The following is a 27,532-nucleotide window of genomic DNA, read 5'->3' as shown; positions in this document are numbered from 1 at the left end:
AAGAACTTCACTTGTGAAAATAACCAGTAACCTACTAACTATAGAGACATAATTGAAAATCAGGTTGAAATAATATTTTTTTTAATAATTTGAAAATCTTTAATTTTAGTTTTTAAAACTACACTCATTCAATACAGTAAAAAAAATGTTTTGGAGAAAGAGATGGTGAGTTGTGCCAGACTAACCTGCTTTTTTGAAATACTGAAAAAATTATTAAAACAGACAGAGAATGCTACATAAGTGATCTTTAAAACGTAATCCTTCATCCCAAAAGACAAAACATCTACCCTGTGCTCTTCATCAACAAAATTATAATTAACCATAAAAGTGCAATATCACAAATAAAATGAACAAAAACAATTACATTTCAATTCACACTTGTACAATCAGTGCAACAATTACAAATATTTCATAGATATACCAGTGAATCTTTATAGTTTAAAAAGTGTCCAAAACACAACTTGAAGTCATTTCCCTGTCTTGGTGAGACATTTTGTAAACAGATTCAGACGTTAGCTTTAATTTGGTTAATATGCTTCACATAAAAATTTTTAAAATCATGAAGAATATTGCATCAATACGATCAGCATCCCAACAATGCACACTGAAAGTTAACTTTAGTCTCTACACTAATCATAAGATAATAAATAATATAAGATTTATTTTAAATATACCTTGCCATGTAAAAATTAGACCAAATACACCCAGACAATAGGGAGTGATTTAGACTTTTTTTAGCAGCACATTTGGTGCTCTCCATTAAGAGAAAATACACCTTTTATTAATCAGAGTTCCAAAGTAAAAAAACAAATTATGTGGCTTAATTAGCATCTCTTTCTTTAGTATGTTAATGTAACCATAACGTGGTTAAAACTTGTTAGTGCATAAAAATATCAACAGGGCGATTCCCCTTGGCACAGACCAAATTGGACAGGTGGAGAATGCATGTTTGACTGAGTGCTGACGACACCTCACATACCCAATCATGAGGGCGTTCTACACAAGGTTGTTATTCCCTATAGTTTGGTTGACCAGTGATCGACCCCAACCAGCAGGGTCTCTCTACATTGCCAGCTCTTCTTCTCTGGATCCTATCTCTCCATTCATCCCTCTCTCAGTAGCAGCCATCTCTCCAGCTCCCGTCTCGTAGGGCACTCAGGCTGGACAAGCTCTTAGGAGGCGTCAATAAACTGGGGAAAAGAAGATCAGATTGAGATGAAAAATAAGAAATGACGATCCCAGACAACAAGAACCTAGTTTTGAGCTTGTTGGCGCTCCCCTAGTGTCCTACAGTAGCCTACCTGCGTGTGGGTTGGGCGATCTTGCTTCGAGGGGTGGCGCTGGTCCCAATAAAGGAGGCGGGGCGGGGCAGGCTGCTCCGGGGGGGTGTAGGAGTGCCTCCAACCCCCACAGCTGGTTTACTGGAGAGGGGGATCCCACTGATGCCGCTCAGGGACTGCAGACTGGTGGAGGTCGGCATGGTAACTGGCCCTTTCACAGTGGGGCTGACGTAGGCTGTGGCTTTGAGGGGTTGCCGCGACAACGACTGGAAGTTCCCCACACTCTGGACTCTGTTCTGCAACTGACCGGGTGAAGGGACTAGTGGGGAGAGGAACAGAGGGTTGACAATACATCATATACAGATTAATGGATTATTAATGGGGTGATATAATATTCCTGTTTTCCTCAGATCTACTGTATAATGTATGGACCACCGACTTAGAATGATCATTTTCAATTTGATGAATTCTGGCAAGTCAATCAAGCCCGGCAGTTTTATAGTATGTGTATGGTCAGAGCTAAAACAAAGAAGAGGGTATCTCACTGGAGGACTGTAGCCTGCTGGCCAGCCCATTCGACGAGTCGAAGCTCAGACTGTTCCGAAGGGTGGAAGGAGAGCCGATGTGATTGGCTGGGCTCAGTGGGCTAGGCACACTGGGAGCTCTGAACAGGTTGGGCATGCTCCTCCGCAGCTTATCTAAATAGAATGCGCACACACACACAATATTCCTGTATGAATTCAAGGCCACAGATCTAGATGACTAAGACTTTATCATCTCAGATTCTCCATAGAGCCCTCTTCAAGAGGAGTACGTGTCACTCACTACTCTCTCTTGAAGAACACCAGTGTTAAGGCCCCAAAGATAAACATCTCCTGTAATCTCACCACCCTCTATTCAGTGTCCCTCTCCTGTTTAGCTCACAGAGCAGAAACAGAATAGCCTTCAAGAGCTTACAGAACAGTCAGTGTCTCAAGAGGCTTACAGTGAGTGAGCACATCCCTGGTAGTCTGACACTACAGTCAACAGGCTAGGGAAGTACCTACGGTAGTGACTAACCTTAAAATGACCTGTTCCTCCATTAACATAAACAATGACAAGTTGAACACAAACCTATAAATAGATTAGTATAACTATTTCATAAGAGGGCCATCATGTCGTGTGTCAATTATTTTGTAGCCCTACAAATATTGTACTTTGTTGTTAGGCAAATGTTCCATCAAGACAACACAAAAAGGCTTGTTTGAAAAATGTACTCATATCTGCATTCCAAATGTGATCCCCAAGATACATAGCGAACATAAATACACAGAAAACAAAAACATTATTAGAAGAGAGTCTTGCAGAGCAAGAATTCTTATTAGAAAGTGTGAGATTTGATCAATTTAAGCAGAGGGCCAGGGTTGAGTCCAATAGACACCGAACAGAAGAACACATTATTTATTTATATATATATATATATATACACACACACACACACGACGAAGACCTGAAGGAGGGGGAAATACGGACAAGCGCAAACACGCACACAATCAGTCGTCACCTTCTGCGCCTGAGGTTAAGGTTATTTATATATATATAAAAAATGGAGGAGTCCATTGCAACCTGAAGCTGTCCAATAAAAAACATTTGAATTGTCATAAAAAAAACATTTTCTCTAATGAACGCAACCCAAGTACCTGCATGGGCCAGGCCTGCTCACCTGATCCAGGCCTGAAGCCCTGTTGTTCGGGTGTGTGGGTGCTGAGTGTGGGGCTGGCCAGGGCCTGGGGTTGGGGTGGGGGCTGATAGGAGAATCCTCCAGAGGGGTACTGAGGGGTGGAGGGGCTGGAGAGGCTGGTTGTGCTCCTCCTCCAGTCCCGTATGCTGGAAAAGGTGTGGGAGTGGGAGAGTCCGCGCTGCAGGGTGGGTCCCACACGGGTCAGACGGGGCTGGGGAGGAGGTAGCTGCCCGTACTCTTCCTCATCCTCTTCCTCCTCCAGGTCGGCCTCGCCGCTGTGCTGAAGGGAGAGGAAGGAGAAGCTGGCGCTGCGGCGATTGATGGAGGTGGGGGTGGTGGCGTAGTCCTGACGAAGACCTGAAGGAGGGGGAAATACGGACAAGCGCAAACACACAAACACGCACGCGCACACAATCAGTCGTCACCTTCTGCGCCTGAGGTTAAGGTTAATAAAGCCTGGATGAAGTCTGAGGTCTTGTATCACGTTAGTGTTAGAAGGGAGAGAAGGACAGAGGAAAATAAGGAGAGAGAGGAACAATAAAGGGCAAGAATATGGCCAGGAATCCAAGACCACTTGAACTGACCAGTAACAACTCTGGGCCATACTTTTAATCTTGGGGCCCAGAGTTATTCCCTTTCAGGTCACCTGCTCAATAGTTAATAATAATAATAGTTCTGATTTATAAAGCCTTTCCCACACTTTTACATAGAAAGGGGGGAAAACTCACCTCTTACTATGTAAAACAATATATAGTCATAACTATGTGACGTCAACAGTTTTTAATAAAGGGTGAGGGACTCACTGTCCTCCTGCAGACGAGCCATGACCTGGACGTCAACAAGGTCCTGTAGCTTGTATCCCTGCGTGATAGAGTCATCCTCCAGCTCTGAGGCACTGAGCTCACTGTCCATGGAAGACTGGGGGCTGAGGAGGAACCGCCGGAGGCTGCGGCCTTCAGCACACAACAACACAGTTCAGAGGTCAGATCACAGACAAATTACATTGCAGAGATTTTACATTAACAATGAACACAAAGAAAACTGACCAGATGAAAAGCAAGATTAGTTTAGATAGAGGTACACTGGCAGCAAAAAAACATCACTCTCCCTTTAAGAAACACTGCAGAGTCACTGTTAGTAGGGAGGCCACGTCATGGAATTGTGCCTTTGGTGATAGAAGCACCACAAATCCCAGACAAAGCTAGAAAAGGCCATATTGTGTTTATGGCCACTCCAAGCCCCCATGGCCATTTTCCATTATGGTCGCCAACCAGGTCCCACAGGCTCGACCTAGCTGTGTGACATGTGACGCTTCCATCACCAAAGGGACTATTCCACTCAAGTCTGTCCCCTCACCATCCCACTATGTTGAACTTCACATGGCAAACACCTGAAGCAGCAGAAACTGAACACACACTGAAACGCTCCTTCTCTTGCCGTGACAAATGATGACCTTAGGGGCTTCTTAATAGTCTACAGTGGCTTCCTCTCCTCTCTTCTTGTGTCCACCTCTGTTCTGATCTGACAAGACAGCCAGTAGGTGAAACTTAAGGTGTTTCACCTGTCCATATCTCTAACATCAGCAGGAATGAAGGAGAGGAGACAAGGAGAGGAAGCTCTTTCAGACAGACTATTGAGATGCAAACCTTGACATGACATACAGACTGAGCCAACGTGGGCCAGCGGGGGAGCGAGCGAGGCTTACTGCGATTAGCTGAGTGATTGGCTGGGAGGAATGTGGGAATTCTCTCAGCCTTCCCTACAGGAGTCAGGGACAGGTGGAGGAGAGGATGGAGGGGTGAGGAGAATGAGGCTGACGGAAGGAGAAAGAAAGGGAGGGGAAGGAGACAGGATAAGGGGGAGAGAAAGAGAGTCATGGAGAGTTGTTTTAATGGAGAAAAAAGAAAACTATTCCAATGAAGAGACTGTGGTATTTTTTTCAATTGTGAAATACCATGTTTAAGAAGTAATCGTGGATGGAGTAGCCCTCGTGTCTAAGGACCAGGGGTTTTCCTCACCTGGTGAACTGATCAGGAGAGTTGAGTTTCTGCTCAACACAGCCCAGGATTTTTCTGCTCAATATGGCCCTGATTCTGCTCAATAGGGCGCAGAGTATTCCTGCTCAATAGGGACAAGAGTTTCTCCTGATCAGGTTGCAAGGTGGAAAAACCCCTAGTTCAACTAATGTCATATGGTAATATTATGGTAACATTATGGCAATCTGTACCCATGTCACATAGTAATCTGTGTGTGTATTTACCAGGTCTGTCAGCGGGTGGAGGGGTGGAGCAGGACCTGGAGAACGAGGCACTGAGGGGGGACACTCCAGCTACACGTCTCAGGGGGAGGGCAGGGGAAGAGTGGCTGGAGAAGACCCGCCGCCACCTATGGACTACGCATGGGAGGTAGGAGGAGGAGGGAGCGAAAAAGGCAATGTCATACTGTACTGTATCGGACCACCCCCAAAACACACACAGCTGTCAGTGCTTTCCGGGCCCCTCACAAGGAACAGAGGTCAGCAGTGTGAAGCGGTTGTTTACCTCACACCCAGCACGTCACATTGCTGTGACAGTCACAGAACCACTATTCAGTAGCAGCCAGGGAACACATCTGCTGTCCAATGCCCAGGAGACAAAGCTGCATTCACAACCCTCACACACACACTGCTCAACACACCCATTCAGCACAGGCCAGGACCAGGGACGGAGCAGCGACCACACACACCTTCTGATATATATTCATAGAGGAGACCTACAGTAATGAACACGCGCTAAACAAATATCCCAGCAATCTATCTAGAGGAGATGTGGTGGATCAAAAGAACAGAGAGAGAAGAATGAATAATAAATGTGGCAGAGCTGAGAAAGCAAATCATCCCTCTCTCCCTCTGTGTGGTGGTTCGACTGTGTGCTGCTCAACACAGCGCTGCATATATCCCTGCACCACAGATAGTGGGGTTATGTTATACCTGTCACTGAGAATATAAACCACTTAGCAGCATCGAGGCGAGATGCCTTTCATGTAAACACGGTAACCATGGTTACCCCTCTGGTTGCCGAGGGAGGCCCTGTGAACGTAGCAACAGGCAGATAGTAGGTCAAGTGTGAAAGCAGTGGAAGGCTTATGTACTTGTCAAGCTGTTGCATGACAAGTATATAATATGAACACCCAGTTAAATTGGATCTAATATGCAAAAACATATCAATACATTTGATACTTTTCAAATCTATAATAGTAAAATGAAATACAATTAAGCTGATGTGTGTGTTTACTCTAAGTTGTTGAAAGTGACGCACACAGACAGTTGCGGCCAGTGCTTCACCTCTCATTAAGAGCTTAGAGGACTAAAGCTGTATTAATACATTACCTTCAGCGAAGACCGTGGGAGACGTCACACCACATCTATTCACTCTTCCACTGTCCTGTTTCACACCACAGCTTCCTCTCAGACATTAACCCAAGGTCCACTCTCAGTGGTCATTAGACACCATAAAATGTCTCAGGAGTAGATGCATTAAACCTGACGTTACGGATAAACTCCCAAAGTCGGCCACTCATAGCTTCACTTTACGGCCACCCATTCATTCTCATTTGACCCGGTCACCTCTCCACTGCAACCCTTCTTCAGGTAGATGCTGTGAATTAGAACGTGATCTCTATCACCTAACCAGGTGAAATGAATGCACTCACTGTCATAACCATGGTGCGAATGTGTGGGTCTGTAGGTTTGTATACGGCTGTCTTTACAGGAGTGACTCCGCTTGTGCGTGACCACCGTGCGTAGTTTAATGTAGCCGGTCGTGTGCGTAGTTTAATGACACCAGCGCTGTGTGTAGTTTAATGCCGCCGGCCGTGTGTGTAGTTCAATGTAGCCGGTCGTGTGCGTAGTTTAATGACACCAGCGCTGTGCGGAGTTCAATGTAGCCGGTCGTGTGTGTAGTTCAATGTAGCCGGTCGTGTGCGTAGTTTAATGACACCAGCGCTGTGCGGAGTTCAATGTAGCCGGTCGTGTGTGTAGTTCAATGTAGCCGGTCGTGTGTGTAGTTCAATGTAGCCGGTCGTGTGTGTAGTTCAATGTAGCCGGTCGTGTGTGTAGTTCAATGTAGCCGGTCGTGTGCGTAGTTCAATGTAGCCGGTCGTGTGCGTAGTTTAATGACACCAGCGCTGTGCGGAGTTCAATGTAGCCGGTCGTGTGTGTAGTTTAATGTAGCCGGTCGTGTGTGTAGTTCAATGTAGCCGGTCGTGTGCGTAGTTTAATGACACCAGCGCTGTGCGGAGTTCAATGTAGCCGGTCGTGTGTGTAGTTCAATGTAGCCGGTCGTGTGTGTAGTTTAATGCCGCCGGTCGTGTGTGTAGTTCAATGTAGCCGGTCGTGTGCGTAGTTTAATGACACCAGCGCTGTGCGGAGTTCAATGTAGCCGGTCGTGTGTGTAGTTTAATGACACCAGCGCTGTGCGGAGTTCAATGTAGCCGGTCGTGTGTGTAGTTCAATGTAGCCGGTCGTGTGTGTAGTTCAATGTAGCCGGTCGTGTGTGTAGTTTAATGACACCAGCGCTGTGCGGAGTTCAATGTAGCCGGTCGTGTGTGTAGTTCAATGTAGCCGGTCGTGTGTGTAGTTCAATGTAGCCGGTCGTGTGTGTAGTTCAATGTAGCCGGTCGTGTGTGTAGTTCAATGTAGCCGGTCGTGTGTGTAGTTCAATGTAGCCGGTCGTGTGTGTAGTTCAATGTAGCCGGTCGTGTGTGTAGTTCAATGTAGCCGGTCGTGTGTGTAGTTCAATGTAGCCGGTCGTGTGTGTAGTTCAATGTAGCCGGTCGTGTGTGTAGTTCAATGTAGCCGGTCGTGTGTGTAGTTCAATGTAGCCGGTCGTGTGTGTAGTTCAATGTAGCCGGTCGTGTGTGTAGTTTAATGTAGCCGGTCGTGTGTGTAGTTTAATGTAGCCGGTCGTGTGTGTAGTTTAATGTAGCCGGTCGTGTGTGTAGTTTAATGTAACCTGTACTGTGTGTAGTTTAATGTAGCCTGTACTGTGTGTAGTTTAATGTAACCAGTACTGTGTGTAGTTTAATGTAACCAGTACTGTGTGTAGTTTAATGTAACCAGTACTGTGTGTAGTTTAATGTAACCAGTACTGTGTGTAGTTTAATGTAACCAGTACTGTGTGTAGTTTAATGTAGCCAGTGCTGTGTGTGACTAGTGATTGTCTGGCAAGGTGCTGTACTTTTACCTCAGAGTCCAAAATAGTCTGGAGTTTGCTGGTTACATAATCCTGAGAGACTTGAGGACCTGTTTCACACTGTGCTCAAGGCATCACAGTGCTAGCCTCCCCCTCACCTCCATGTACCCACACACACAGTAAAGTAGAATCATAACCATCTGTTGAAAAAGTATTTGAATACAAAACGTTTCGTCAGGTTGATAGAAACCTATGGTCTATTATATAGCCATCCATCTATCAATCCATCTACCATTTTCAGTCCCTAGTTTCCACCCCTCCTCATACCTTGGTCCAACCTGAGGCACAGTGAGCGGGCAGACTCCACCTCTGTTCTGGGGCTGTCCAGGACCTGTCTGCTCCACTGGAGGGGGGTAACAGGGCTCTCCCCCCACAGCCGGGCCTTGGCTGACACATACAGCCTGCAGGGAAGACAGGATGAGAGCCAGAAGAGGAGGAATGAAGAGGCTTTTACTGCCCTATAGTCCCATATCAACCCTTATGGGCCTATGGGAAGACTGGTTTCGGATTAGGGATACGTTTTCCAGTTTTACTATGATCCCAAAAATGTACATCAAGCCAAAACCTCACGTAGGACCTGAGAATAGAATCATATTGATTGTAGCCAACAAGTGCAAACCGTGGCGCATAGTGTGGAGCAGCCAATTCTGACTGCAGTCCAAAATTGGTTTTGGGCATTATAATGGATTTGACATAATAAAGAATGAGTCAAAAGTAGAATGTCACCTTTTATCAGCGGATATTCTTATGCATACGTTTTACCACTAAAATAATAGCACTTTTTGTGTCCAGTCGTCCACCTCCAAGTCGACATGTCTCAGACTGATGCAGTCTAGCCTCCATTTCAACAGGCACATTTTCACAGAGCACAGTGGCCATCTGCTCATTCATAATCGTTGACTATGATAATTGCAACACATCGATGTTTTGTGTTTGCTAAAGAAACATCGAATGATATTGGAACAAGTGTCAGCTCCATATTTCTGTCCAATTTGCCCCGAAGGTGTGGCTTTGTTGTCGTATATCATTCCTAATAGGATTTGAGTCTCATTTGCAGGTACATAATTATATTCCATAGGCCTACGTCTACCAGAGTAACAGTCACATATCCTATAAAATAAACTGAACACTGCATCACCATCGTATATGACAGGTCAATTGTCATATGCAAATAAGGACTGCAAGTTTCAAAGAAATCTGTCAGATTAAATTTGCCACCTGTCAACTACATTATACAAACCATTGCACATTGTGAAATAGTTACCAGGTAGCTTCAGAGTCTTCATTAGAGAATACAGCATCTAGGTCCAGAATGTCCACCTCATCCAGAACCGTAAGTTCCATATAATCAGCCTCCGTCTCGAGAGCAGTATCAACATAATGTGAATGTAAATATTCGAACGGTTCGTCCAACGGGAAAAATGACTCCAAGGAAGACTGGCACAGTAGCGTCGGTAACGGACTAGGTATGCAGTAGCTCCCGGCCATGTAGGCCGGAGAGGGAGGTAGAATGTGGGGGATGCCAGTGCAGCCGTTCGCCCGCGTCCTCAATTGCTCATTTTGCCGCTCCAATTTCCGAACCAGCTCTTGGAGCTTTTTCACCTCCAGTTCGGCGTTCGCGGCATTGCTGTTGCCGTTGACATCCGTCATTATCTGGGGGTTCATCACTGCTGCATCCATTGGATGGAAAAGTACAATGACCCGATATATTTTGTATTAAATGGTGGACGGGGTAAGCTACACTCAGTCTCAGCTCACCCGTTGCCCACACTGTGATTTGGGTATGGGTTGTATCTCGCTTGCTCTAGTGCCCATCAGGACTAGAGCATTCAGATGCCGCCCATGTCATCCAATGAGGGATGGTGGCGTGCTACAGACTGTCTCCACCCCCAAAGTGCCGAGTCCACCGCGGGAACTGTTGCCTAATGAGTGATTTCAGGACAGGTGCGTGCAAGCGTTCTCTCCTCAAACTTCACAGTTGTGATTGATAAGTGACAATTATTTGTTTGACCACAAAGACAATGCACAACACATTGCCTTTGTCCGTAAAGAAACTGCAACATTTTTCTTTCAAATATGTTTATTAAAAAAGAATGAGAGATTACGTCCAAAGTGAAAATATATTATTTGTTCATAGCCTACCTTTTGATAACACAAGATATTGGCTAAAACATTTATATTTTATTATCTACAAGCATACACAATTGACTTCGTTGATATACACAAAGATCTATTGAATTTAATAATAATTTCACCAGCCACTGTACATATTCTACAACGCATGCTCAGAGCGCCCATGCATCTTGAACACTCCCCTGGTTAAACCAGGGCATTTTATGCGCATTTATCGCCATCCTGTGGTGTAAATTGAGACGGCACATGATGGAACTGTGGTGACTTTTTCCAATTTAACGCAGGAGTGAAAGTTCTGAAGGCACGAAATATAAATACAGAATCTGCTACCGCAGGTTTCATCACCATGGACAGCGACTAAGGCAGAATCCCTAATGTGGACTTTCAGCACCCCATGACAGTGGACAGCGCCAGGTTAAGGTGCAGCTGTAACCTTACTGACCATTTATTTTTTATATGGAATAAAAACAGAATATTATAGCAAGGTATATGAAAAACAACATTTTTATTTTCAATATACAGACAAAGACAATGGACAGGTGTGTTGCCAGAGATGGCCCTCTGGTGGCAGAAAAAAAAACATTGCAGCCTATATGGAGTTGGGAATTCTGCCCTCACATGGACAGAACCCCTTTGAATTTGTACATGTATTTGAGTCATGTACTTGGTGTCCATTTCCAGATCTAAAACACCTTTAGGGGACATATAAAAAGCTACAACAGGGGTTGGATGAACAATTTGTCCACTTACTAATAACAGTTCTGATCTCAGAGGAAGATAATGATGAAGATGTTGCTGTGATTTCCCTGTGTCCAGTTCTATTCTGTCCTCCACCTCAGCGTTTCTTCCAGGTGAACTTCCTCCTCGCTCCCTCCTGGCCCGGCTTCTTCCTCTTCTTAATTCTGGGGTCAGCAGCCCAGCTGAGGGGGAGGCAGAGATGCAGGTCAAAGGTCAAACCAAAAATAGTACAATACATCAACGACAAAGCAACAGAGGAACAGCGGCCAATGTTGTTAATTTGATGTAAATTAAAACAGTCCTTCTCTCAACACATCAAATGTGCAGGCTAAAGTTAAATCTAGACTTGGTTTCCTCTATCGTAATCGCTCCTCTTTCATCCCAGCTGCCAAACTAACCCTGATTCAGATGACCATCCTACCCATGCTAGATTATGGAGACATAATTTATAGATCGGCAGGTAAGGGTGTTCTCGAGCATCTAGTTGTTTTTTACCATTCAGCCATCAGATTTCCCACCAATGCTCCTTATAGGACACATCACTGCACTCTATACTCCTCTGTAAACTGGTCATCTCTGTATACCCGTCGCAAGACCCACTGGTTGATGCTTATTTATAAAACCGTCTTAGGGCTCACTCCCCCCTATCTGAGATATCTACTGCAGCCCTCATCCTCCACATTCAACACCCGTTCTGCCAGTCACGTTCTGTTAAAGGTCCCCAAAGCACACACATCCCTGGGTCACTTGTCTTTTCAGTTCACTGCAGCTAGTGACTGGAACGAGCTGCAACAAACACTCAAACTGGACAGTTTTATCTCAATCTCTTCATTCAAAGTCTTAATCATGGACACTCTTACTGACAGCTGTGGCTGCTTTGCGTGACGTATTGTTGTCTTTACCTTCTTGCCCTTTGTGCTGTTGTCTGTGCGCAATAATGTTTGTACCATGTTTTGTGTTGCTACCATGTTGTGTTGCTACCATGCTGTTGTCATGTTGTGCTGCTGCCATGCTGTTGTCATGTTGTGCTGCTGCCATGCTGTTGTCATGTTGTGCTGCTGCCATGCTGTTGTCATGTTGTGCTGCTGCCATGCTGTTGTCATGTTGTGCTGCTGCCATGCTGTTGTCATGTTGTGCTGCTGCCATGCTGTTGTCATGTTGTGCTGCTGCCATGCTGTTGTCATGTTGTGCTGCTGCCATGCTGTTGTCATGTTGTGCTGTTGTCATGTTGTGCTGCTGCCATGCTGTTGTCATGTTGTGCTGTTGTCATGTTGTGCTGCTGCCATGCTGTTGTCATGTTGTGCTGCTGCCATGCTGTTGTCATGTTGTGCTGCTGCCATGCTGTTGTCATGTTGTGCTGCTGCCATGCTGTTGTCATGTTGTGCTGCTGCAATGCTGTTGTCATGTTGTGCTGCTGCCATGCTGTTGTCATGTTGTGCTGCTGCCATGCTGTTGTCATGTTGTGCTGCTGCCATGCTGTTGTCATGTTGTGCTGCTGCCATGCTGTGCTGCTGCCATGCTGTTGTCATGTTGTGCTGCTGCCATGCTGTTGTCATGTTGTGCTGCTGCCATGCTGTGCTGCTGCCATGCTGTTGTCATGTTGTGCTGCTGCCATGCTGTTGTCATGTTGTGCTGCTGCCATGCTGTTGTCATGTTGTGCTGCTGCCATGCTGTTGTCATGTTGTGCTGCTGCCATGCTGCTGCCATGCTGTGCTGCTGCCATGCTGTTGTCATGTTGTGCTGCTGCCATGCTGTTGTCATGTTGTGCTGCTGCCATGCTGTTGTCATGTTGTGCTGCTGCCATGCTGTTGTCATGTTGTGCTGCTGCAATGCTGTTGTCATGTTGTGCTGCTGCCATGCTGTTGTCATGTTGTGCTGCTGCCATGTTGTGCTGCTGCAATGCTGTTGTCATGTTGTGCTGCTGCCATGCTGTTGTCATGCTGTGCTGCTGCCATGCTGTTGTCATGTTGTGCTGTTGTCATGTTGTGCTGCTGCCATGTTGTTGTCATGTCGTGCTGCTGCCATGCTGTTGTCATGCTGTGCTGCTGCCATGCTGTTGTCATGCTGTGCTGCTGCCATGCTGTTGTCATGCTGTGCTGCTGCAATGCTGTTGTCATGCTGTGCTGCTGCCATGCTGTTGTCATGCTGTGCTGCTGCCATGCTGTTGTCATGCTGTGCTGCTGCCATGCTGTTGTCATGTTGTGCTGTTGTCATGTTGTGCTGCTGCCATGTTGTTGTCATGTCGTGCTGCTGCCATGCTGTTGTCATGCTGTGCTGCTGCCATGCTGTTGTCATGCTGTGCTGCTGCCATGCTGTTGTCATGCTGTGCTGCTGCCATGCTGTTGTCATGCTGTGCTGCTGCCATGTTGTGCTGCTGCCATGCTGTTGTCATGCTGTGCTGCTGCCATGCTGTTGTCATGTTGTGCTGCTGCCATGTTGTGCTGCTGCCATGCTGTTGTCATGTTGTGCTGCTGCCATGTTGTTGTCATGTTGTGCTGCTGCCATGCTGTTGTCATGCTGTGCTGCTGCCATGTTGTGCTGCTGCCATGCTGTTGTCATGCTGTGCTGCTGCCATGCTGTTGTCATGTTGTGCTGCTGCCATGCTGTTGTCATGCTGTGCTGCTGCCATGTTGTGCTGCTGCCATGCTGTTGTCATGCTGTGCTGCTGCCATGCTGTTGTCATGTTGTGCTGCTGCAATGCTGTTGTCATGTTGTGCTGCTGCCATGTTGTGCTGCTGCCATGCTGTTGTCATGTTGTGCTGCTGCCATGCTGTTGTCATGCTGTGCTGTTGTCATGTTGTGCTGCTGCAATGCTGTTGTCATGTTGTGCTGCTGCCATGCTGTTGTCATGCTGTGCTGTTGTCATGCTGTGCTGCTGCCATGCTGTTGTCATGCTGTGCTGCTGCCATGCTGTTGTCATGTTGTGCTGCTGCCATGCTGTTGTCATGTTGTGCTGCTGCCATGTTGTTGTCATGTCGTGCTGCTGCCATGCTGTTGTCATGCTGTGCTGCTGCCATGCTGTTGTCATGCTGTGCTGCTGCCATGCTGTTGTCATGTTGTGCTGCTGCCATGCTGTTGTCATGTGCTGCTGCCATGCTGTTGTCATGTTGTGCTGCTGCCATGCTGTTGTCATGTTGTGCTGCTGCCATGCTGTTGTCATGCTGTGCTGCTGCCATGCTGTTGTCATGCTGTGCTGCTGCCATGCTGTTGTCATGTTGTGCTGCTGCCATGCTGCTGCCATGCTGTGCTGCTGCCATGCTGTTGTCATGTTGTGCTGCTGCCATGCTGTTGTCATGCTGTGCTGCTGCCATGCTGTTGTCATGTTGTGCTGCTGCCATGCTGTTGTCATGTTGTGCTGTTGTCATGTTGTGCTGCTGCAATGCTGTTGTCATGTTGTGCTGCTGCCATGCTGTTGTCATGTTGTGCTGTTGTCATGTTGTGCTGCTGCCATGCTGTTGTCATGTTGTGCTGTTGTCATGTTGTGCTGCTGCCATGCTGTTGTCATGTTGTGCTGCTGCCATGCTGTTGTCATGTTGTGCTGCTGCAATGCTGTTGTCATGTTGTGCTGCTGCCATGCTGTGCTGCTGCCATGCTGTTGTCATGTTGTGCTGCTGCCATGCTGTTGTCATGTTGTGCTGCTGCAATGCTGTTGTCATGTTGTGCTGCTGCCATGCTGTGCTGCTGCCATGCTGTTGTCATGTTGTGCTGCTGCAATGCTGTTGTCATGTTGTGCTGCTGCCATGCTGTTGTCATGTTGTGCTGCTGCAATGCTGTTGTCATGTTGTGCTGCTGCCATGCTGTGCTGCTGCCATGCTGTTGTCATGTTGTGCTGCTGCCATGTTGTGCTGCTGCAATGCTGTTGTCATGTTGTGCTGCTGCCATGCTGTTGTCATGTTGTGCTGCTGCAATGCTGTTGTCATGTTGTGCTGCTGCCATGCTGTTGTCATGTTGTGCTGCTGCCATGTTGTGCTGCTGCAATGCTGTTGTCATGTTGTGCTGCTGCCATGCTGTTGTCATGCTGTGCTGCTGCCATGCTGTTGTCATGTTGTGCTGTTGTCATGTTGTGCTGCTGCCATGCTGTTGTCATGTTGTGCTGTTGTCATGTTGTGCTGCTGCCATGCTGTTGTCATGTTGTGCTGCTGCCATGCTGTTGTCATGTTGTGCTGCTGCAATGCTGTTGTCATGTTGTGCTGCTGCCATGCTGTGCTGCTGCCATGCTGTTGTCATGTTGTGCTGCTGCCATGTTGTGCTGCTGCAATGCTGTTGTCATGTTGTGCTGCTGCCATGCTGTTGTCATGTTGTGCTGCTGCAATGCTGTTGTCATGTTGTGCTGCTGCCATGCTGTTGTCATGTTGTGCTGCTGCCATGTTGTGCTGCTGCAATGCTGTTGTCATGTTGTGCTGCTGCCATGCTGTTGTCATGCTGTGCTGCTGCCATGCTGTTGTCATGTTGTGCTGTTGTCATGTTGTGCTGCTGCCATGTTGTTGTCATGTCGTGCTGCTGCCATGCTGTTGTCATGCTGTGCTGCTGCCATGCTGTTGTCATGCTGTGCTGCTGCCATGCTGTTGTCATGCTGTGCTGCTGCCATGCTGTTGTCATGCTGTGCTGCTGCAATGCTGTTGTCATGCTGTGCTGCTGCCATGCTGTTGTCATGCTGTGCTGCTGCCATGCTGTTGTCATGCTGTGCTGCTGCCATGCTGTTGTCATGCTGTGCTGTTGTCATGTTGTGCTGCTGCCATGTTGTTGTCATGTCGTGCTGCTGCCATGCTGTTGTCATGCTGTGCTGCTGCCATGCTGTTGTCATGCTGTGCTGCTGCCATGCTGTTGTCATGCTGTGCTGCTGCCATGCTGTTGTCATGCTGTGCTGCTGCCATGTTGTGCTGCTGCCATGCTGTTGTCATGCTGTGCTGCTGCCATGCTGTTGTCATGTTGTGCTGCTGCCATGTTGTGCTGCTGCCATGCTGTTGTCATGTTGTGCTGCTGCCATGTTGTTGTCATGTTGTGCTGCTGCCATGCTGTTGTCATGCTGTGCTGCTGCCATGTTGTGCTGCTGCCATGCTGTTGTCATGCTGTGCTGCTGCCATGCTGTTGTCATGTTGTGCTGCTGCCATGCTGTTGTCATGCTGTGCTGCTGCCATGTTGTGCTGCTGCCATGCTGTTGTCATGCTGTGCTGCTGCCATGCTGTTGTCATGTTGTGCTGCTGCAATGCTGTTGTCATGTTGTGCTGCTGCAATGCTGTTGTCATGTTGTGCTGCTGCCATGTTGTGCTGCTGCCATGCTGTTGTCATGTTGTGCTGCTGCCATGCTGTTGTCATGCTGTGCTGTTGTCATGTTGTGCTGCTGCAATGCTGTTGTCATGTTGTGCTGCTGCCATGCTGTTGTCATGCTGTGCTGTTGTCATGCTGTGCTGCTGCCATGCTGTTGTCATGCTGTGCTGCTGCCATGCTGTTGTCATGTTGTGCTGCTGCCATGCTGTTGTCATGTTGTGCTGCTGCCATGTTGTTGTCATGTCGTGCTGCTGCCATGCTGTTGTCATGCTGTGCTGCTGCCATGCTGTTGTCATGTTGTGCTGCTGCCATGCTGTTGTCATGTTGTGCTGCTGCCATGCTGTTGTCATGTGCTGCTGCCATGCTGTTGTCATGTTGTGCTGCTGCCATGCTGTTGTCATGCTGTGCTGCTGCCATGCTGTTGTCATGTTGTGCTGCTGCCATGCTGTTGTCATGTGCTGCTGCCATGCTGTTGTCATGTTGTGCTGCTGCCATGCTGTTGTCATGTTGTGCTGCTGCCATGCTGTTGTCATGCTGTGCTGCTGCCATGCTGTTGTCATGTTGTGCTGCTGCCATGCTGCTGCCATGCTGTGCTGCTGCCATGCTGTTGTCATGTTGTGCTGCTGCCATGCTGTTGTCATGCTGTGCTGCTGCCATGCTGTGCTGCTGCCATGCTGTGCTGCTGCCATGCTGTGCTGCTGCCATGCTGTGCTGCTGCCATGCTGTTGTCATGTTGTGCTGCTGCCATGCTGTTGTCATGTGCTGCTGCCATGCTGTTGTCATGTTGTGCTGCTGCCATGCTGTTGTCATGCTGTGCTGCTGCCATGCTGTTGTCATGTTGTGCTGCTGCCATGCTGTTGTCATGTGCTGCTGCCATGCTGTTGTCATGTTGTGCTGCTGCCATGCTGTTGTCATGTTGTGCTGCTGCCATGCTGTTGTCATGCTGTGCTGCTGCCATGCTGTTGTCATGTTGTGCTGCTGCCATGCTGCTGCCATGCTGTGCTGCTGCCATGCTGTTGTCATGTTGTGCTGCTGCCATGCTGTTGTCATGCTGTGCTGCTGCCATGCTGTTGTCATGTTGTGCTGCTGCCATGCTGTTGTCATGTTGTGCTGTTGTCATGTTGTGCTGCTGCAATGCTGTTGTCATGTTGTGCTGCTGCCATGCTGTTGTCATGTTGTGCTGTTGTCATGTTGTGCTGCTGCCATGCTGTTGTCATGTTGTGCTGTTGTCATGTTGTGCTGCTGCCATGCTGTTGTCATGTTGTGCTGCTGCCATGCTGTTGTCATGTTGTGCTGCTGCAATGCTGTTGTCATGTTGTGCTGCTGCCATGCTGTGCTGCTGCCATGCTGTTGTCATGTTGTGCTGCTGCCATGCTGTGCTGCTGCCATGCTGTTGTCATGTTGTGCTGCTGCCATGTTGTGCTGCTGCCATGCTGTTGTCATGTTGTGCTGCTGCCATGCTGTGCTGCTGCCATGCTGTTGTCATGTTGTGCTGCTGCCATGCTGTGCTGCTGCCATGCTGTTGTCATGTTGTGCTGCTGCCATGCTGTGCTGCTGCCATGCTGTTGTCATGTTGTGCTGCTGCCATGCTGTTGTCATGTTGTGCTGTTGTCATGTTGTGCTGCTGCCATGCTGTTGTCATGTTGTGCTGCTGCCATGCTGTTGTCATGTTGTGCTGCTGCCATGCTGTTGTCATGTTGTGCTGCTGCCATGCTGTTGTCATGTTGTGCTGTTGTCATGTTGTGCTGCTGCCATGCTGTTGTCATGTTGTGCTGCTGCCATGCTGTTGTCATGTTGTGCTGTTGTCATGTTGTGCTGATGCCATGCTGTTGTCATGTTGTGCTGTTGTCATGTTGTGCTGCTGCCATGCTGTTGTCATGTTGTGCTGTTGTCATGTTGTGCTGCTGCCATGCTGCTGCCATGCTGTTGTCATGTTGTGCTGCTGCCATGCTGTTGTCATGTTGTGCTGTTGTCATGTTGTGCTGCTGCCATGCTGCTGCCATGCTGTTGTCATGTTGTGCTGCTGCCATGCTGCTGCCATGCTGTTGTCATGTTGTGCTGATGCCATGCTGTTGTCATGTTGTGCTGTTGTCATGTTGTGCTGCTGCCATGCTGTTGTCATGTTGTGCTGTTGTCATGTTGTGCTGCTGCCATGCTGCTGCCATGCTGTTGTCATGTTGTGCTGTTGTCATGTTGTGCTGATGCCATGCTGTTGTCATGTTGTGCTGTTGTCATGTTGTGCTGCTGCCATGCTGCTGCCATGCTGTTGTCATGTTGTGCTGCTGCCATGCTGTGCTGCTGCCATGCTGTTGTCATGTTGTGCTGCTACCATGCTGTTGTCAAGTTGTGCTGTTGTCATGCTGTTGTCAAGTTGTGCTGCTGCCATGCTGTTGTCATGTTGTGCTGCTGCCATGCTGTTGTCATGTTGTGCTGCTGCCATGCTGTTGTCATGTTGTGCTGCTGCCATGCTGTTGTCATGTTGTGCTGCTGCCATGCTGTGCTGCTGCCATGCTGTTGTCATGTTGTGCTGCTACCATGCTGTTGTCAAGTTGTGCTGCTGCCATGCTGTTGTCATGTTGTGCTGCTGCCATGCTGTTGTCATGTTGTGCTGCTGCCATGCTGTTGTCATGTTGTGCTGCTGCCATGCTGTTGTCATGTTGTGCTGCTGCCATGCTGTTGTCATGTTGTGCTGCTGCCATGCTGTTGTCATGTTGTGCTGCTGCCATGCTGTGCTGCTGCCATGCTGTTGTCATGTTGTGCTGCTGCCATGCTGTGCTGCTGCCATGCTGTTGTCATGTTGTGCTGCTACCATGCTGTTGTCAAGTTGTGCTGCTGCCATGCTGTGCTGCTGCCATGCTGTTGTCATGTTGTGCTGCTGCCATGCTGTTGTCATGTTGTATTGCTGCCATGCTGTTGTCATGCTGTTGTCATGTTGTGCTGCTGCCATGCTGCTGTCATGCTGTTGTCATGTTGTGCTGCTGCCATGCTGTTGTCATGTTGTGCTGCTGCCATGCTGTTGTCATGTTGTGCTGCTGCCATGCTGTTGTCATGTTGTGCTGCTGCCATGCTGTTGTCATGTTGTGCTGCTGCCATGCTGTTGTCATGCTGTGCTGCTGCCATGCTGCTGTCATGCTGTTGTCATGCTGTGCTGCTGCCATGCTGTTGTCATGTTGTGCTGCTGCCATGCTGTTGTCATGTTGTGCTGCTGCCATGCTATGTTGATGTCTTAGGTCTCTCTTTATGTAGTGTTGTCTCTCTTATAGTGATGTGTTTTGTCCTAGACTTTTTTATTTTTAATCGCAGCCCCCATCCCCGCAGGAGGCCTTTTGCCTCAAGGTGGGCCGTCATTGTAAATAAGAATTTGTTCTTAACTGACTTGCCTAGTTAAATAAAGGTTAAATAAAAAATAAATAAATACAAAATAGATAATGAAGCTCTCTGAATGATGTGTGTGTGTGTCTCGTTAGTTGTGTGTGTGTAGTACCACTACCAACCTTGTCTCATGGTCTCCACCTGTTCCTCAGACAGGAAGCTCAGCATGGCGCGGAATATTGTGAGGCGTGGCACCCCCGCCTGGCTGGAATGGCCCCCGCCACTCACACTGCATGTCAAACCTCCCCAGCACCCCCATGAAGTGGAGGGGGAACATCAACTGCTCCCTGTCAGGGGGAGAGGAGAGGGATGGAGAGAAGGGAGGAGAGGGATGGAGAGAAGGGAGGAGAGGGATGGAGAGAAGGGAGGAAGAGAAGGGAGAAGAAGACCGGGATGGAGAGAAGAGGGATGGAGATGGAGAGGAGGGAGGAGAGGGATGGAGAGGAGGGAGGAGAGGGATGGAGAGGAGGGAGGAGAGGGATGGAGAGGAGAGGGATGGAGAGGAGGGAGGAGAGGGATGAGATGGAGAGAAGGGAGGAGAGGGATGGAGATGGAGAGGAGGGATGGAGAGGAGGCAGGAGAGGGATGAGATGGAGAGGATGGAGGAGAGGGATGAGATGGAGAGGAGGGAGGAGAGGGATGGAGATGGAGAGAAGGGAGGAGAGGGATGGAGATGGAGAGAAGGGAGGAGAGGGATGGAGATGGAGAGAAGGGAGGAGAGGGATGGAGATGGAGAGAAGGGAGGAGAGGGATGGAGATGGAGAGGAGGGAGGAGAGGGATGGAGATGGAGAGAAGGGAGGAGAGGGATGGAGATGGAGAGGAGGGAGGAGAGGGATGGAGAGAAGGGAGGAGAGGGATGGAGATGGAGAGGAGGCAGGAGAGGGATGAGATGGAGAGGAGGGAGGAGAGGGATGGAGATGGAGAGGAGGGAGGAGAGGGATGAGAGGAGGGAGGAGAGGATGATGAGAGGAGGGATGAGAGGAGGAGAGGGATGAGATGGAGAGGAGGGAGGAGAGGGATGAGATGGAGAGAAGGGAGGAGAGGGATGGAGATGGAGAGGAGGGAGGGGATGAGAGGGATGGGGAGGAGGGAGGAGAGGGATGAAGAGAAGGGAGGAGAGGGATGGAGAGGAGGGAGGAGAGGGATGGAGAGAAGAGGGATAAAGAGAAGGGAGGAGAGGGATGGAGAGGAAGGAGGAGAGGGATGAGATGGAGAGGAGGGAGGAGAGGGATGGAGATGGAGAGAAGGGAGGAGAGGGATGGAGATGGAGAGGAGGGAGGAGAGGGATGGAGATGGAGAGGAGGGAGGAGAGGGATGGAGAGGGATGGAGAGGGAGAGGAGGGAGGAGAGGGATGGAGAGGGAGAGGAGGGAGGAGAGGGATGGAGAGGGAGAGGAGGGAGGAGAGGGATGGAGAGGGAGAGGAGGGAGGAGATGGATGGGGAGGAGGGAGGGAGATGAGGAGGGAGGGAGATGAGAGAAGGGAGGAGAGGGATGAAATGGAGAGGAGGGAGGAAAGGGATGGAGAGCAGGGAGGGAGATGGAGAGAAGGGAGGAGATGGATGAGATGGAGAGGAGGGAGGATACGGATGAGAAGGAGAGAAGGGAGGATAGGGATGAGATGGAGAGGGAGGAGAAGAGAGACGAGGGATGGAGAGAAGGGAGGAGAGGAGAGAAGAGGGATGGAGATGAGAGAAGTGAGGGGAGGAGATGGAGGAGAGAAGAGGGATGGAGAGAAGGGAAGGGATTGAGAGAAGGGAGGGGATGGAGAGAAGGAAGGAGAGGGAGGAGAAAAGAAGGGTGAGGGGAGGGATAAAAAGATTGAGGGAGGGAGAGAGGTGGAAAGGAGGGAGGGAGAAAGAGAAGTTGGTTACGAGAAAGAATGAGAGAGAGAGAATAAGAGGGATAACAGGATAAAGAGAGAGAAAGGGGTAAGTAAGTCAGTCAATGGAGTGGGCACTGGACACTGAGATACCAGTTATCAACAGCAGTGGTTGTCTAGAGGATTGTAAAGAGCAGTGGTGTATGTATAGAGTCCTGTTAACCTCTGTTAGAGCCACACAGTCATATTTAGACACTACAGCAGTCACTCTTCTGTCTCAGCATGAAAAAGACAGATGAGGGGTGTGTGTGTCTGAATGTGTATGTTCTGGCCCACATCCCAGCAGACTAAATGAAAGGCTTATTGCTGACACAGTCAAACCACCGTCAATCTTCAGGTCCTATTAGTCCTGTCTCAGTCTGTCCTCAGCCCAGGAGATCACACACACACACACACACCTAACCCACTCAGTTGTGTAATTAACTCTGCTATATCCCAGATAAATAAGAGGCTATAACGCAGTGAAGTGCAACATAAAGCTACTTTTCAACAGTGTTTTGTTTGAGAGTGCACGTGGCACGGCGTGCACGTTAAGGAAGGGTGGGGAGAGGAGTGTGGAAAGAAGCAGGGACTTGCGATTTCTTTGGTGAGGGAGGAAGCACTAACGAGCCATGTCAATCCTCTAAAGCTTCCTCTCTGATAAGTCTCCTACTTCATCAGTACTGGTCTGAAAGCACGTGCTATTTGAAAGCATTACGGTGGATGTCTACTGGGAAGGAATACGGACCGGTCTTGCAGGACAGGGAAGTAGTGGACATAGTTTGTCCCGTTGATGCTGATGGATCCTGAGCCGCTGTCTCTCAGTAGGACAGTACCTGTAGCGGTCTTCCTCCTGCCTGGGAAACACACACACACACACACACACTTATTATCCTAGATCTCTCTCTTTTACCATGAAGCCCTGGCCAACCAATGACTGTCGGTCATTCTTTGAAAGGGAAAGATCACTGAACCGGTCGTGAAATTTAGACCCGGGTTGCTGTCAAGTGCTTTAAGACAAATGCAAATAAATGCTATTCGTAACATATTGATCCATTGATTGATTAAAGCCCAGTCGTTTTAATTGATTGCTGTTTACCATCTCCAGTGCTGTAAGCCACTCCGTGCTGGTCGTACTGTAGGGGCTGGACCTGCTGCTTGGAGGACTGGATCTCCAGCTGTCTGCGCTAGCGCTGGACAAAGTCCTCCTCCACAGAGCAGTAGGGCAGAGACAGCAACCTCTCCATCAGCTGGATGAACCGTGCATACTGACGAGAGAGACATACAACATGGAAGAATAGGAGTTGCCCCTAGACGCTGATCGTGGGTCAGTTTATAATTTCCCCGACTAATGGCAAAGGTTAGGATTGGTGGAGGGGAAACTGATCCTGGATCTGTAAGGGAAACGTCACCCCGGAGCATAAAAACATAAGCACACACGCCTACTTTCTATTGGCGGTGTAGGGCTCTGTTCAGCGTCTAAACAGCAGCCTCTTGTGGTGACTAGGTGAACTGCATCATACCAGTAATACAGTATCTAGCATGCCAACAACCAGGTTTCCAGCCAACCTTCTATCTGAGTAAAGTACATGTTAGATACAAATATTGGAAGGCATGATGGAAACAGCAAAGTTGTCCGTAAGCTCTCCAAATGTTGCAAATTTTGATATAATAACTATCATATCGAAGTAAACTTGGAGTCATGTGATGACGTTGTGTGGTCATCCCACTACGACTCAGGAAATCATCCAGTTTATTAGGCTACAGATGAAATAAATGATGATGAACTTCACAGGGTGTTGAAAGTGCACAGTGATGAGCTTGATGTTTCAGTCCTTTCCAATAAATATTGAGGGTCTTATTCTGGTGACAAGATGATTGATGCTTGGGTGCCTTTAGACAAATTAAACGAATCTCGCTCTTTAGTCCATAATAATCTCATCATGTAGGCTGTACCCACAATGCATCTGCTAGCTGTTGGCTAGAGCGCACGTGCCAACACCAGGGTGCACAGTCGCTATATAACGCAACATGTGTGACAAAACCATCAGTATTGTTGAAAATGTGAGAAATTCATTTAACTTGTATTTTTTTTATTCAGTACATGGGAATTTAACCGCAAACCTTATTTTTATGTGGACTACCTAATCACGCACTTTTATCCTCAACAATTCAAGTTGATGGAATTGATCATTCTCTGGTGGGAAAATGCACATATTTAATTTATGCAGATTTTTGAATATTCACATGAAAATCTGGTGCCAATTGGATGGAAACCTAGCTAGTGATATCTATGGTCTTTTTCCTCAGTAAATACTATCACAGCAGAACTGTTGAAGTGAGAAGGAGAAGGACCAGATATCTGGATGGCATTAAAAGAGTTCCTTCTTACATCGTGTTCTGAGATGGTCTCCACCAACAACTCCTCCAGCTCTTCTTTCAGCAACCACCGACTACCCACCAGAGAACTGAACACACACACACACACACACACACACACACACACACACACACACACACACACACACACACACACACACACACACACACACACACACACACACACACACACACACACACACACACACACACGTATCAACATTCACTGGTGAACTTATTTCACTGCTCAGTGAAAACAACTATCCTCACATCTGCTTGGCATCCTGGGTGAAGAGACCCTGTCCTCTCAGACGGTCCTGGTGCTTCTCTACTGCCAGGGCTTTAGTGAAGGTGTCCTGAATGGGACAGGAGGACACAGACAACCAGATGAAACAACATGGAACACCTTATGGTCTGTGAACCTTTCACACAATATTAACAATGTGTATTTGTGTTGTATCAAGAAAAGACCAGTATGGAGTGCATTGTATATTCTGGCGCGCGCACACAAACACACACACTAGAGATAGGATTCCCATTATGAAAGCAGATCCCATATCTGTCCCCATCCTTGGCTGGATTTAATTGGGTGGGAAAATTGAATTGGGGAGCGCTTGGGCTAAAGCTTACTCCCTCTTTCTCCCCAAGAAGCCGCCATGCGGAGCGAGAGGGCTAGCTACCCGCTGTCCGGCTTGTCTAAATTGGCAGGGAGCCCACGAGCTTGGCGTCAGCCCATCAAGCGCGGTACAGTACGTTAAGGCTGTTAAGGCTGGTGGTAGAGGGCCCGGCCCAGACCCGACCCAGCAGCCAGGCATTCTGGTCACGTCCCAAAGCAGCCTCAACTCCCCATCCATCCATCCACCCACCCCCCACGCGACCGGGTGAGAACTCATTTCCCTGTCCATTATTCAGCAGATGTTTGTTTAATTCCTTCTTGATAGAGTGGAGTCTAATCCGCCGACACTCCGCCACAGAGAGAGGGGGGGGAGCAAACATCAAGCAAAAACCAATTTGTCTCACAAAAAAAAGAAGTAATAAAATAATCTTTATAAAAAGGGAGGGCAGGTGGTGGTGTAGGGGGTTTGGCGTTACACTGGGCCCTACAATGGCTGGGAAATGGTTGAGGTATAGAGGCCTGGATGAAAAAGAGGAGGATAGTGGGAGAAGAGCCAGTCATACAGAGAGAAAGAGATACAGAAGAGAAATGGATGCCTCCTATACTTGAACATTTTATACTCAACTCTCAACTCACGTCTAGTTCTTCAAATTCAATAAGCAGTGTGAAGCAGCACCCTGTTAGCATGGTGTTGATGTGGCTTCACCAGTGAGCCCTTACAGAGCAAAGCTCTGAGGAATATGAGAATGAAATCTCCAGAGTCCCGGGTCTAACATCATGCTGATGTCGTAAAGGGGGGTTTAGATATGAAGGGGGGGTTAGTCAGGAACCCCTGGTTCCCCTCAGCATTGGGTAGGGTAGGGGGTAGTCAGGTACCCCTGGTTCCCCTCAGCATTGGGTAGGGTAGGGGGTAGTCAGGTACCCCTGGTTCCCCTCAGCAGTGGGTAGGGTAGGGGGTAGTCAGGTACCCCTGGTTCCCCTCAGCATTGGGTAGTGTAGGGGGTAGTCAGGTACCCCTGGTTCCCCTCAGCAGTGGGTAGGGGGTAGTCAGGTACCCCTGGTTCTCCTCAGCAGTGGGTAGGGGGTAGTCAGGTACCCCTGGTTCCCCTCAGCAGTGGGTAGGGGGTAGTCAGGTACCCCTGGTTCCCCTCAGCAGTGGGTAGGGGGTAGTCAGGAACCCCTGGTTCCCCTCAGCAGTGGGTAGGGGGTAGTCAGGTGTCCCTGGATCCCCTCAACTGTGGGTAGGGGGGGTTAGTCAGGAACCCCTGGTTCCTCTCATCAGTGGGTAGGGGGCAGTCAGGTACCCCTGGTTCCCCTCAGCAGTGGGTAGGGGGTAGTCAGGTACCCCTGGTTCTCCTCAGCAGTGGGTAGGGGGTAGTCAGGTACCCCTGGTTCCCCTTAGCAGTGGGTAGTGGGTTGTCAGGTACCCCTGGTTCCCCTCAGCAGTGGGTAGGGTAGGGGGTAGTCAGGTACCCCTGGTTCCCCTCAGCAGTGGGTAGGTGGTAGTCAGGAACCCCTGGTTCCCCTCATCAGTGGGTATGGGGTAGTCAGGTACCCCTGGTTCCCCTCATCAGTGGGTAGGGGGTAGTCAGGTACCCCTGGTTCCCCTCAGCAGTGGGTAGGGGGTAGTCAGGTACCCCTGGTCGCCCTCAGCAGTGGGTAGGGGGTAGTCAGGAACCCCTGGTTCCCCTCAGCAGTGGGTAGGGGGTAGTCAGGAACCCCTGGATCCCCTCAACTGTGGGTAGGGGGGAGTCAGGTACTCCTGGTTTCAATCAGTAGTGGGTAGGGTAGGGGGTAGTCAGGTACCCCTGGTTCCCCTCAGCAGTGGGTAGGGTAGGGGGTAGTCAGGTACCCCTGGTTCCCCTCAGCAGTGGGTAGGGTAGGGGGTAGTCAGGTACCCCTGGTTCCCCTCAGCAGTGGGTAGGGGGTAGTCAGGTACCCCTGGTTCCCCTCATCAGTGGGTATGGGGTAGTCAGGTACCCCTGGTTCCCCTCATCAGTGGGTATGGGGTAGTCAGGTACCCCTGGTTCCCCTCATCAGTGGGTAGGGGGTAGTCAGGTACCCCTGGTTCCCCTCAACAGTGGGTATGGGGTAGTCAGGTACCCCTGGTTCCCCTCAACAGTGGGTATGGGGTAGTCAGGTACCCCTGGTTCCTCTCAGCAGTGGGTAGGGGGTAGTCAGGAACCCCTGGTTCCTCTCAGCAGTGGGTAGGGGGTAGTCAGGTACCCCTGGTTCCCCTCAACAGTGGGTAGAGGGTAGTCAGGTACCCATGGTTCCCCTTAGCAGTGGGTAGTGGGTTGTCAGGTACCCCTGGTTCCCCTCAGCAGTGGGTAGGGTAGGGGGTAGTCAGGAACCCCTGGTTCCCCTCAGCAGTGGGTAGGTGGTAGTCAGGAACCCCTGGTTCCCCTCATCAGTGGGTATGGGGTAGTCAGGTACCCCTGGTTCCCCTCATCAGTGGGTAGGGGGTAGTCAGGTACCCCTGGTTCCCCTCATCAGTGGGTAGGGGGTAGTCAGGTACTCCTGGTTTCAATCAGCAGTGGGTAGGGTAGGGGGTAGTCAGGAACCCCTGGTTCCCCTCAGCAGTGGGTTGGGGGTAATCAGGTACTCCTGGTTTCAATCAGCAGTGGGTAGGGTAGGGGGTAGTCAGGTACCCCTGGTTCCCCTCAGCAGTGGGTAGGGGGTAGTCAGGTACCCCTGGTTCCTCTCATCAGTGGGTAGGGGGCAGTCAGGTACCCCTGGTTCCCCTCAGCAGTGGGTAGGGGGTAGTCAGGTACCCCTGGTTCTCCTCAGCAGTGGGTAGGGGGTAGTCAGGTACCCCTGGTTCCCCTTAGCAGTGGGTAGTGGGTTGTCAGGTACCCCTGGTTCCCCTCAGCAGTGGGTAGGGTAGGGGGTAGTCAGGTACCCCTGGTTCCCCTCAGCAGTGGGTAGGTGGTAG

At 49.2% G+C, this 27,532-nt stretch overlaps 1 protein-coding gene and 1 pseudogene across 1 annotated transcript; both read right to left on the bottom strand.

The window, feature by feature from the left end:
- Positions 1-88: 88 nt before the first annotated feature.
- Positions 89-9,989, bottom strand: LOC120033735 (SLAIN motif-containing protein 1-like). Its single transcript, XM_038980185.1, has 9 exons — positions 9,496-9,989; positions 8,499-8,632; positions 5,261-5,392; positions 4,706-4,813; positions 3,804-3,953; positions 2,983-3,357; positions 1,826-1,978; positions 1,302-1,599; positions 89-1,190 (listed from the first exon to the last, which is right to left on the bottom strand). Exons 1-9 carry the CDS (start codon positions 9,909-9,911, stop codon positions 1,115-1,117), a joined length of 1,842 nt encoding a protein of 613 aa, XP_038836113.1. The 5' UTR covers positions 9,912-9,989; the 3' UTR covers positions 89-1,114.
- Positions 9,990-10,465: 476 nt separating this feature from the next.
- Positions 10,466-27,532, bottom strand: part of LOC120033250 — a 28,340-nt pseudogene continuing 11,273 nt past the window's right edge.

This window comes from Salvelinus namaycush, chromosome 40, assembly GCF_016432855.1.
Source record: "Salvelinus namaycush isolate Seneca chromosome 40, SaNama_1.0, whole genome shotgun sequence".
NCBI classification, from domain to species: domain Eukaryota; kingdom Metazoa; phylum Chordata; class Actinopteri; order Salmoniformes; family Salmonidae; genus Salvelinus; species Salvelinus namaycush.
The sequence above is the reverse complement of the archived record's forward strand: the minus strand, read 5'-3'. Positions and strand labels throughout refer to the sequence as shown.

What these genes read in the sequence shown, in the direction of transcription:
- LOC120033735 (XM_038980185.1), bottom strand. Translation starts at nt 9,911, where the DNA reads ATGGATGCAGCAGTGATGAACCCCCAGATAATGACGGATGTCAACGGC. An exon ending in GAAGACTCTGAAGCTACCTG is followed by an intron (nt 8,633 to 9,495) that starts GTAACTATTTCA and finishes TCTTCCCTGCAG; the next exon opens with GCTGTATGTGTCAGCCAAGG. An exon ending in CAGCAGGCTACAGTCCTCCA is followed by an intron (nt 1,600 to 1,825) that starts GTGAGATACCCT and finishes TCTCCCCACTAG; the next exon opens with TCCCTTCACCCGGTCAGTTG.